The following is an 11,928-nucleotide window of genomic DNA, read 5'->3' on the forward strand; positions in this document are numbered from 1 at the left end:
ATTTCCCCACTCTGCGACATTAAGTTGCAGTCGACGTTTAAAGTAGTGTCTGATATTTACAGCTCTCTTCACTCCCTAACATAAAACAAGCCAGGCAAGCTACCCTACATTGTGTGTTTAGAGGGCTAAAACAGTCCCCTGCCCAGAACTAAAACATTCAGCCAGGGGAATATATTGTACCCATATGTGTACTTCTCAAGCTCATTTATGTCCATGCAAATATTACCATAACCTCTTCAGATGAAGACTTTGGTAGTGTGTCACTGTGGGGTTTTTATTCCTGGCAAGTGGATTTACAGTAATTTCGGAATCGATCTGATTGTTCCCTGACATGGTATGGTGGTGACTCACTTATAAAATTGCCATCCTGTGGGTGTGAATCACTGATGAAGGGATAATGAATCACTATAGAGCACAACTACATTTCATGTGATGTGTTCAGTACAGGGCGCGCCACAAGAGAGAACGTGATAAGCTGTCAACAGATTTAACATATTTTTTCTATTATCCTCAATAAAGTGCATTCTTACTGTGGTATTTTTAATTTAGATTTTTCATCCTTCATTTTTTCCATCGTCAGTGAAATGAAAAAAAAAGCAAAGAAAGAAGGAATAACTCAAGAACAAGAAAAGCCTTATAAAGTGAAAACAAGAAGTGGGTGGAGAAGTCAGAGCGAGATCAAGAGTGATGTGTGTCCAAAGCCTCACAATATTGCATGACGACTCACAGGGAGAGATATTGTTTTTGGATAAGCTTTAGGATACACTACAGGAGCCTGTCCTCGTGCCACAAACGACATGCCACATCATGAGCTGTCACAACATTCATACTGAGGTGCAAAATGGGTGTGACTTCAACTTGAAACAACGAAAATCTGCCTGCAATTTTCAAACACTCTCTCTCAACAGTTCTCCTTACATCCCTCCCAAACTTTGTCTTTTTTCGCCCCCCTCCCACCCCTCGAGCCAACCTCACAAACACACACTCCCCCGTTAAACATGTGTGTGTATGTGTGTGTGTGAGTGTCCTCCTCCTTCAGTCTCTCCATGGCTGGATTGTGGCAGCAGCTCAGCTCCCTGTGGCAGGTTCGAGCTCCGGCTCTCCTCCACCTCATCTGTCTTCTCTACCTAACCTCAGATGCTCTTCCCTCGGATACCAAAGCCAGCCCACCCCCTCTGGAGGTAAGACATTGACATGGTCAGGGAAAAATATCATTCATATATTGCTAAATGCATGTTTCAGCTTGTAGTTTAATAGTTTATGCAAGCTTTTTAAGAGTTGTGTTAGCTATTTATTTGCATAAAAGACATACAAACCAACACATACCAAAATCATAGCTGTATTTAACTTTTAGCATATTGGAGTTTGTTGTTGTTATGGACACTACAGCTAAAATACAACTATAACAAGACCACTGGTCTTTGTCACTCAGGCTAAATAATAACTAACATATCAATACATCAAATTGTGAATAAAGCATCAAATGGAAAGAACCAGAGGGGCCAATTAAAATAGACACGACACAAAAAGAACAGAAAATATCAGCTCTAAACTTGGAGGAGTGCAGAGGAAGACCAGAAAGGTTGCCCAACTCAAACCAAGTGTTGGACTGGACTGAGCGAGCTGTGGGATTTCCAGCAAGAGAGAGAGGGAGAGAGTTGGAGAGCAGGATGAACGAATAAAAAACGGGAGAAAAAGAGCAGCAATATGATCCAGCAGAATTTATGATTATACTGTTGAAACACATGTCTGTGATGGTGCAGAGAGCATGCACAGAGTGTACGCTGATATACCTGCGTGGGCACATCCAGTGTTTCTACCTGTGGCTTTGTGCGCGTAAAAGTGTGTGAATGTGTGTGTTGGCAGAGGTTTCAGGTAGTGAAGGGGAATTTCTCTCGGATTTTCCTCCATGTTGGCTACCATAAGGTTGCAGAGATTCCTGCAGGAGCACGCAACATCAGCATACAGGAGACGATAAAGAGCCGAAACTACCTGGGTACACACACACACACACACGCTCACACACACGCTCACACACACACACACACACACACACAGCAGAAATACGTTCAGAATGACAAACCCTGGAGTGATTGACGAACACTGGTTTTTTTTCCAGCTCTGCAGACCAAAAGTGGTCTCTCCATCATCAATGGCAACTGGGTGATTGACAGGCCAGGGATCTTTATTGCTGTAGGAACACGGCTGACGTACCAACGACCCAATGAAATCCGCTCTCGCAACGGGGAGTCCATCACTGCACCCGGGCCGTGATTGAGGACCTGCATGTTTATGTGAGATGCAAACTGCATGGCACACACCATGGGAGCAGCATATTTCCCACAGCTCTTATTCAAATACATTAATACTGTACACAAACAATACTACTACATGTCATCATATACCACATACCCCTCATCTCTCTCCCTCTGTCCCCACAGTTGATCTACCAGCAACCAGGTCCCAATGTATACTATGAATACAGTGTGCCTTTACAAATGGCTCACTCCACTCCTGAACCAGACGCACCTTCTGATATTCAGCCCCTGGGTGAGTGCACACACTAAACACACAAACGCACAAACACACACACTTACAACTTTTTTAGAGTGACCCTAAATGACCACAGTACCATTTTCTCATACTAAATATTGTTGTTTGCCCTCAGGGAACATAACACATCCCAGATGCCTCTGCTTGTGTTTGTATGTACAGTACATTGTGTGTGTGTTCAGCCCACATTTCACCACAGGGCCATGGTTATGCCAATATGTATAATTTTCAGAAAAACTGTCCTTTTAAAAATTTTATTAGAATTTTGATAACATTTGATACGGGCATGCAGCCAAACTTAGTTCTGGCAAAGACCTCTTACCGCACACTGAGACAATAATCAGTCTCTTGGGCCATATTTCATTTCATTGCCTAATATTTAACCTTCATTAAAGAGATTAAAGAAAGCTTGATTTGTGTCTGTTGATATTTCCAGGGATCTTAAAAAAACTATTACTAATGAACTAACTATTCTTAAAGCACATCCAAACAGGTGTTTAGCATTATTGCAGCTGATTAAACCCCTACTCATGTTGAAGGAAGGTGGAGCTTTGCTGGGATTTATTGTGCATTCCAGGCAATTCGGAACTGGGAAATTTACGACCTCCAACTAGAAAAATTATCATGGTACAATGTCACTTGTTCCTACTTGTGAACTCGGAGAAACAATATGTACCCAGACTTCACGAGTACCAGCTGAATGACATCACATGAAAATGGCAGCTCCTATGGAAGCACATTGTAAAGGGTAAACCATAAACTAAAAGGCAACATCAAGTATATTTGCATGTTAACCATGTTTTTTGTTCACTTTCGGCGTCATGCACCACCATGCATTGGGAATGCTTTTAGGTCAGAAGTCAGATATTTCAACTGGAAATTTCCCAGTTCCAAGCAGTCTGGATCAGAGCATTACAGTAGTTCACCAGACCCCATGGCCGTGTCTGAAATCACTCCCAGATATAGTTACTCTATAGTGCACTATATTTACTTGTGTGTTGCGTGTGAGTGTTTGAATGTTGAGCAATGTTTCCACTAACTAGTCCCCTCAGAAATTCCAAAAGTGGAAAAAAATATTTTTGTCCTTGGCATATACACTACTTTTTGATTAAAAAAACATAATGCAATGGGTCACATTTGATGGATGCAAAAATGACTGCCGTGTGGCACTACACCTTTTAGTGGTGACCCCAACGGATGATATTTAGTGTCCAAAATCTCACTTTACTGTTCACTATAGAGTAAACTATTCAGTGTTTATTAATTATAAGGAATAGGGAATAATTAAGGACACAGCTCACTTATTAATAAGAAGGTGTAATTTATCCCACCCAAACAGGTGAAAAAAAGAAAACAAGAAAGTGATGGAGGTGTCAATCAAACACAGTCTGTATACACACACAGACCTAAGGTCCAATATGAGCCACAATTAGTTCAATTCAATTTTCAATTCAATTTTATTTATATAGCGCCAAATCACAACAACAGTTATCTCACAGCGCTTTTCATAAAAGAGCAGGTCTAGACCATACTCTATGATGTTATTTACAGAAGCCCAACAGTTCCCACCAAGAGTAAGCACTAGGTGACAGAGGCAAGGAAAAACTTCCTTTTAAGAGGCAGAAACCTCGAGCAGAACCATGGCTCAGGGTGGGCGGCAATCTGCCTCGACCGGTTGGGGGTGAAGGAGAGAGAGGGAGAGAGAGAGAGAGACGACAAGAGAGAGAGAGAGAGAGGGAGAGGGCAGGAGAGGAACAGAGAGAAAAAGAGAGGGATGGAAGAAGAGGGAGGGGAGGGAGGCAGCCTACACAATATACACACACAGAGGTACAGACAGTAAAGGTGATGTTGCTATAGACTAAATGAAAAATGTTATAGATATTTAGAGTAGTGTTAATGATAAAATCGTAATGTTAATGATTATAATAACAATAATAATAATAGGACTAGTAACAATAGTTGTTGTAGCAGAGGGTGTCGAGCAGGAACACGGGGGCAGCAGGTGACCCGCAACCACAGATCCAGACTCCACAGCTCCAGAGCCAGAAAACCTGCAGGAAGTGATAGGAGGAGAGAGGAGAGGGACGAGAAAGCACAAGACTACCGGAAAGGGGAGAAGTTGTGTTAGTAACATGCAATAATGGGATGAGGTTGCATACAGAGGGAGAGAAAGTAGAGGAGAGAGGAGCTCAGTGCATCATGGGAAATCCCCCGGCAGTCTAGGCCTATAGCAGCATAACTAAGGGATGGTTCAGGACTCACCTGAGCCAGCCCTAACTATAAGCTTTATCAAAGAGGAAAGTCTTAAGCCTACTCTTAAATGTGGAGATGGTGTCTGCCTCCTGAACCCAAACTGGAACCTGGTTCCACAGGAGAGGAGCTTGATAGCTGAACGTTCTGGCTCCTAGTCTACTTTTGGAGACTCTAGGAACCACAACTAACTCTGCATTCTGGGAGCGCAGTGCTCTGGTGGGGTAGTAAGGTACTATGAGCTCTTTAAGATAAGATGGTGCCTGACCATAGTGAAATCACCTGTGTGAGTGTGCCATAGATGTGCAGGGCCTTTAACAGTATTATGTTTTAGGCTTCATTCCAGCCTTTTACCTTTGTCTATGCAACATTTCAAATGAGTTCACTGCCTTTCTTCCTTGACTTGTCTGTCAAAATCGGGCTCCACCCTGCAACCTTTCACTATCTTGTAGTTCAGACAATAGGCCCATCCCACTCAAGTGAGGAGGTCACAAGCAATGGCATCATCAAAGAGGAACTCCACCCTAACCAGGTTCTCCCCGACCCCAGCTCGAACTCTGACCCTTGGCCCACCTACACCTGGACAAAGAGTGGGCGCAGAGAGTGCAGCACAACCTGTGGCACTGGTGAGAAAACACATGTAATTTGGGGGTGACCACATGTCAAAAGTATGCTTTCCAAATGCTTATTTAGCACATTTGTTTATGTAAAACCTTTGCAGGCACCCTTACTTTAAGTGCAAAAAGACCTGTGACCATTGGGCTGTGTCAAAGGGCTGGCAAAATGTATATGTATACAGCCATATCTTTTGCTTAGTCGTGTTTTTTGTGTGTGTGTGTGTGTGTGTGTGTGTGTGTCTGCGTACTTGCCAGGCAGGCGTCAGGTACTCTGGGAGTGTGTTGAGAAAGATTCCCAGGCGACTGTTCCTGCTGACCTCTGTGACCCTGCCCTTGAACCAACAAACCGGGAAGAAAACTGCAACACCCAGTCCTGTCCTCCATAGTGAGCGACCCACACACACACACTGATGTCCCATACATTAGTCATGACACATATGCAGAATGAGTGACACATACAGTACATGTACATTGTATTAGTACCACATGGTGCTGTGACTCTCAGAGTGAAGCCTTCATCACTCACACACACATTCCAGCTGTGAGTCAGTCACAGTCACTTTGCTGTGGCTTTGGTTTCATGTCTTGCGGTAAATACCTCTAGATCTTACCGTCGCCAAGATGTAGTGGGGCGTTAGTGCATTAGTGCACTGTACGTTTGGTTTTGTGTGTCTGCCAGATATTTCGCCCACAGCATCAGTGATCCATGGCAGCTGTCAGTCTGAAATATATATGTTTCTATTGGGAACGCAACAGCAGAGAACTGCAAAACTGAAACTTCTGTTGTAATAGAAAGAAGGGAAACAAATTGATTTATTTTGCTTGTTTCTTTTATGATATCCTTTTGGGGGAAACGACAGGCTTTATAATGACCCTGGTCAACTGCGGTCAACTGACCGCACACAATTACTGTGGTCAAAATAAAGACATAGAGCTGGGACGAACTCTGCTTGAGAAAGGTCATTGCTAAACTCATGTCTCAATGTGTAACCACATCTTTAGTGATGGACTGGCAGCTGCTCTTTATTATCCTCTAAGCCTTTCTTTGTCCTCTGTGATTGGCTGACAGCTGGGACGTGGGGGAGTGGTCAGAGTGCAGCAGGAGTTGTGGACCCGGCACTCAGCGACGCCAAGTCATCTGCCGCCAGGTCACTCATGCTCACGCCAACGGGACTGAGACCTCGGTTACTGTGGCACCAGAGTTGTGTGGGACATCTGATAGGCCGGTGACCAAGTCGACATGTCAGCTAAAGATTTGCAGCCAGTGGGAGATACAATCTGAGTGGAGCCCGGTAAGATCACACACACACAAATTGCATATGGTATTACATCTTCATAAGACAAAAAAATGTTGACCTTTCTGGTCCCCCCACCCCTCACTGCCACCTTCTCTCACCCCCAGTGTTCAGTGCCATGTGGGGTGGGCCAGCGCAGCAGGGAGGTGGTGTGTGTGAGCAACCAGGGTGATGAGGAGGAGGATGAGGAGTGCAACATGAACCTGAAGCCGGACACACTACAGAACTGTGACATGGGAGCCTGTGCAAGCAGCTGGTTCAGCTCCCTCTGGAGTCAACGGGTAATACAGAAGTGTGTGTGTGTGACAGGAGAATGGGACACATTGGGGGGGGGGGGGGTGTTACTAAGAGTGTATGTATGTGTGTGATATTCCTCAGTGCTCTGCAGAGTGTGGTCGAGGCAATCGAACCCGGACGACAGTGTGCCTTATAGATCACGTGACTGATCTCCCACTGGAAAGCTGTGAAGGGGAACGCCCACCAGAAGTGACACTGTGTGACTCTGGCCCCTGCCAGAACCGCCTGGAGTGGTACACCGGACCCTGGGGCCAGGTAATTTACATGCACGCACGCACTAGTCCCCACAATGAAAATATCATCTGTTTGAAGTTTCACCTTATGTGTGTGTGTGGATAAAGTGTTCTGCAGAGTGTGGGAATGGCACACAGACCCGGAGTGTGGCTTGTATTTTCAACAACAACGGTCACATGAAGGTTGTGGACCAGTTAAAATGTTCCAGTCTCTCTCAGCCAATCACAGCTCAGCCCTGCAGACTGAAGCCATGTGGTGTCCAGTGGTATATCACAGAGTGGAGTGCAGTAAGTGTCCCAAAGTCTGTCCATCTACTGTGCAACTATTGACCTCTTTTACAGTATTTGACACATTAAAAAATCTACAAAAAAATCACTTTGTATTTGAGCCATTTAGTTGTAACATACAAGGGTACTAATGGGATCTAGCCACGCCAAATGTTGTGTTTTCTGTGAGCCCGGGTTGTCTCTGGGATCTCTAGTGATGGTAATGATGCCAAAGTTTATTTGTGCTCTTCTTCGTACTCATAAGAGCTACTGTACTGCCATGTCATCCATCCTAATGACAACAAAGCTAACTCCATCTGCTGATGTGAAACAGCTGAAATCTCTGGAAAAGGGGCAATAGCAGACCATGATTACATTTATTCATTTAGCTGACGCTTTTATCCAAAGCGACTTAGAATTGCTATACATGTCAGAGGTCAAAGACCTCTGGAGCAACAAGGGATTAAGTGGCCTGCTCAGGGACACAATGGTGGATGGGCCACAGTGGGGATAGAACCCGGTTCTCTCACACTAAAGGCATGTGTCTTATCCATTGTGCCATCACCAATATTTTGTCAAATCAAAATATAATAAATCATCTTGATAATCCACAGATCATAATCTTTATAAGGACTATTTCTTCTTTAGCAAGTAGCTTGGGCTCAGAAATGTCCGTGGATTATCAAGAGTAACAAGGACATTGTTTCTGGGAAGACAGTTTGCTGCTGAGACTTATGAAAGTCATGTTTCATTGCTTTGAACACCAGAAATGAGATCCTATTCACATACATTGTGTTGTTTCAGGAGTGGACTATTTGCCACTAGAGATATGGAAGAAAATATGTATTTTTGTAATTTGTGTTCTTTAAAGATGACTGCATGGTTTTGGCACTGGTATTTTAGATGAAGTTAAAAAGCATGGGATGAGTTGTGTCCACATTCAGTCCTCAGATTACATTAGTATATGTTTTCTGTATAACTCTCTGTCACTGCTCTCTCTTTATATACCTTAGTGTTCACGTTCCTGCAGCGGTGGCTACCGTGTGCGTGAGGTGCGTTGTCTTGCTGACAACATTGTCCCAAGTGACCGTTGTGACCCCAGTTTGACCCCCGAGAGCCGAGAAGAATGCAACAAACAACCTTGTTTAGCAGAGATAAGTAAGTCTACTGAGCAGTGGTGCTACCGCAGTGCCATTGCACTCAGTGAGTCCATTACAGATGCAGTTGGGTCAGAATTGAAGCAAAAAATTTCTCTGTGATGCTGTCAGGTGAAAATGTTACCATGGTGAAGATGTTCATCTGGTTGTAAGTAAACAGGGGGGAAAGATCAAGTTTTTTGATGACTCTTGTATGAGGGAAATTCCCTGCCAATGCATATGTTTAAAAAAAAAACAATCTAAAAAACATCATTAGGTGACTTATCAATGTGTAAGAAGACATGAGCAAGAACATCTGGATATGTTCAAAACGCTTCTGATCGGTGTGTCAGTTCAGTGGTTGTGGTGTAATTAATGACTTGAAAAATGGGTTGTAAACACAGTCAGATATCGTAGGGGTATAAGGGTTAGGGTTAGTGCAGGCACGTGTGAACTAATATTTAGAAACAAGTCAATGCTCGTAATAGCATTTTAAAAATGTCTAGGATTTGTAAGAGCACAACCTGTTATTAACGTGTATGGAAAATGTTTGTGGGACCTAGTAAATCTGATTGGACTGTCTATTAATTAGGCTTTCATTGGCCAGCATGTTCTGCATTGTTTTGGTTAATGGATGCACCACTATTGAAGCCTGGCCATGATAAGCATGCAGGATGGTGATGGAGTCTGTACAATGTATAAGATGGCATATGCCCATTTTACTATCGAGCCCAAACACATGTGCAAAGAGCTCTGACTGTGTGAGATGACACACTGACAAATTCTTCCTATGAAAATCTTTTTGATTCATTGTGGTTACTGAAATCTGCACAAAGATTTTGCAATTTTATGTCTACCTTACTTTTCCTATCATTAAATATAAATTTTCAGTTTTTGAGTATACAAATCAAATGCCATTCACTCAATTTAAGAGGAAAATACCATCATACTCTCAAAACTACTACAGTACTGAATCTTCAGACCTGGAGTTGGACTTGTATACTAAAATTGAAAGTCACTAAAGTCACTGGGTTATGTCATATTGGTGAGAATGAGATAATAAAATTCCTGTAATTTACATATTCTTATAACAGACATTATGTCCCACTTCAAATGTACTCATTTGTTTAAAAAATATATAAATATTTTAAAAGACACAAATAAGGTTGAGTCACTACAACTGGTATCAAGGTTTTATTTTGACAGATGGCAATTTGTATGTTTCACATAATTTGTTATAAATTGATTACTTGGGCTTGATTGTGACTTGAGTTCTGAGGCCATTATTACTGATTCAGTATGACTTTGGGGACTCTGTATTGGGCATTGACGGCTTATGAACTGGCTTGGAGCCTCTGAATTAGCACCAACACTTTCGTCAAGACATGATGTAGCAACTCTAAGCAGAAGAGTGTAGTGAATAACACTGGATGGAAGAATGAAATTTGCTTTGCTTTGCCCATTGGTTCTCCAGTTTGTTCCTCTTTTCCTTCACAGATCCATCTTGCGGCGACCAGTATCATAACTGTATGGTGGTGGTTCAAGCCAGACTCTGCATTTACCCTTACTATAGAAGTGTCTGCTGTGCTTCCTGCTCCCAGAAAACATACCCCAATGCATTTCAAAAGAACCACATCCGCAGGTGATGCTGCCTCTGGAAGGTTAAACTCACTTCAGGTCACTATCAAATCTGAAAAAACTGCACCATGAAAATGACACCTAGCTTTGTTTGAGGAGTGCCTCAGTAGGAGGGGATATAGAGCATGGTCTTCAACAGATTGACTGACTGGGTACTCCGTTGCTTTCTTGTATTTTATGAACATGCCCACACACAGCATGAAAACTGCCATTAGAGGTTGTGTAGGTTTAGATAGTGTTTTCATCCTCAGTGTAACTTCAAACTGGACTGGTCCCATTTGGTGATGTACTTGTATATTTATTCTAAATAAAGGGTGTGTAACTTCTAGTACTTCTGTTTGTTGTATTATTACAGATGTTACAGACATTATTTAACTGTTTGATGTTTACATGATATTGTTTGATGTCTCAACTCCCCATTATAGGGTATTACTATTTCAGAATGTTGAAATGTAAAACACTATAACACTGACCTTAAATAGCTAATTCGTAATTTACATACCAAATCAACATCTGTGCTCCTTGGCAATATAGGTGGAAATGTACTACTGTGTCAGTTGTTGCTGGCAGGAATTTTATGTATTCAACACACTTTAAAGGATGGGTTCACAATGTTTGTCTTCAAACAATAATCACGTCCCTATACTGAATGTTCTTTGAAACGATGTAAGTGATCCCCATTATGTGTAAAACTATAGCCCAAAATTGATATTTGAGGCTTCAGCAGCCAGAGTTGGTCAAATCAATTTTGAATATTGGATTCTGGATTTTTCTCTCAGACTGCTGAAACCTCATTAACTTCAGAATGTTTTTTTTTTAAAAACCCACACAAAATGAGGACTCTTACACTGTGAGCATGTTAGGAATGAATCTCAATAGCAAATATAGGGGGGGGGGGATGATTAAAGCAAGCAAAACTGGTTTCAATGTTCACATGGCTACCTGAGTATGGTTTTAAAACAGACTTTAAAAAGGTGAACCTATCCTTTCAGTCACACACATCTATAAAATGTATAGAGCGATACAATAAAGTCCAAGACTCATTTTCATCATGGTGCTTGATGCCCTGTATGTACATGTAACTGTGGTAGCAATGCACTGCCGTAATATATTATCAAGCACATTCAAATGCAGACAGAGATTAAAGGTACAGAATGCTTGAAAGGCCCCTTATCCTGCCAAGCACATCCCCACATGCAGAAAGTGAACATGATGGCTTTTTTGTTGGGACATGTTAAAGTAAAATGATAATTCCTTTCAGAAACCTTGTGTATCATTTACTTTCAAATGGGATATCATGCAAACCAGCTAGCTCGGCCTCAGTAACTCAAGAACTGATCGTGTCATGATGAGTAGTTTAATTAAAAGAGACACTTTCATGCATTTCATTTGCAAATCACGATTCAAAACAATTTAAAACACTTGGTCTTTTTGGTTGCATCTGGTTACCGTGCAAGGACCATAACAGTGTTTTCTGCATGTAACACTGAACCACTGCAGCCCCTACCCACCCACGTTGTGCCTTTTTCATAATTCTGTGTAAGTGAACTTTTCATTGGCGAATATACTGTATTATAATACTTCACTGCATATTTCATTTTTTTAATGGAATGTTGTTGTGAGGTGTAATAATTTTATAGAA

General features: G+C 42.2%; 2 protein-coding genes across 2 annotated transcripts; both read left to right on the top strand.

Moving 5' to 3' along the window:
- The first annotated feature begins 974 nt into the window (after positions 1 to 974).
- LOC119899288 (thrombospondin type-1 domain-containing protein 4-like) lies at positions 975 to 2,274 on the top strand. The gene is made up of 3 exons (XM_038713812.1): positions 975 to 1,181; positions 1,867 to 1,996; positions 2,120 to 2,274. The coding sequence occupies exons 1-3, from the start codon at positions 1,047 to 1,049 to the stop codon at positions 2,272 to 2,274; spliced, it is 420 nt and encodes a 139-aa protein (XP_038569740.1). The 5' UTR covers positions 975 to 1,046.
- Positions 2,275 to 2,350: 76 nt separating this feature from the next.
- LOC119899092 (thrombospondin type-1 domain-containing protein 4-like) lies at positions 2,351 to 10,614 on the top strand. The gene is made up of 9 exons (XM_038713504.1): positions 2,351 to 2,550; positions 5,256 to 5,429; positions 5,676 to 5,805; positions 6,490 to 6,712; positions 6,823 to 6,996; positions 7,094 to 7,267; positions 7,354 to 7,533; positions 8,526 to 8,670; positions 10,146 to 10,614. Exons 1-9 carry the CDS (start codon positions 2,499 to 2,501, stop codon positions 10,292 to 10,294), a joined length of 1,401 nt encoding a protein of 466 aa, XP_038569432.1. The 5' UTR covers positions 2,351 to 2,498; the 3' UTR covers positions 10,295 to 10,614.
- Positions 10,615 to 11,928: the final 1,314 nt, after the last annotated feature.

This window comes from Micropterus salmoides, unplaced genomic scaffold, assembly GCF_014851395.1.
Source record: "Micropterus salmoides isolate LMB-PRFRI ecotype aquatic unplaced genomic scaffold, ASM1485139v1 Ms_hic_scaffold_12, whole genome shotgun sequence".
Classification (NCBI taxonomy): Eukaryota; Metazoa; Chordata; class Actinopteri; order Centrarchiformes; family Centrarchidae; genus Micropterus; species Micropterus salmoides.

What these genes read in the sequence shown, in the direction of transcription:
- LOC119899288 (XM_038713812.1), top strand. Translation starts at nt 1,047, where the DNA reads ATGGCTGGATTGTGGCAGCAGCTCAGCTCCCTGTGGCAGGTTCGAGCT. An exon ending in CCAGCCCACCCCCTCTGGAG is followed by an intron (nt 1,182 to 1,866) that starts GTAAGACATTGA and finishes GTGTGTTGGCAG; the next exon opens with AGGTTTCAGGTAGTGAAGGG. An exon ending in AAAGAGCCGAAACTACCTGG is followed by an intron (nt 1,997 to 2,119) that starts GTACACACACAC and finishes TTTTTTTTCCAG; the next exon opens with CTCTGCAGACCAAAAGTGGT.
- LOC119899092 (XM_038713504.1), top strand. Translation starts at nt 2,499, where the DNA reads ATGGCTCACTCCACTCCTGAACCAGACGCACCTTCTGATATTCAGCCC. An exon ending in TACAATCTGAGTGGAGCCCG is followed by an intron (nt 6,713 to 6,822) that starts GTAAGATCACAC and finishes TCTCACCCCCAG; the next exon opens with TGTTCAGTGCCATGTGGGGT. An exon ending in ATATCACAGAGTGGAGTGCA is followed by an intron (nt 7,534 to 8,525) that starts GTAAGTGTCCCA and finishes TATATACCTTAG; the next exon opens with TGTTCACGTTCCTGCAGCGG.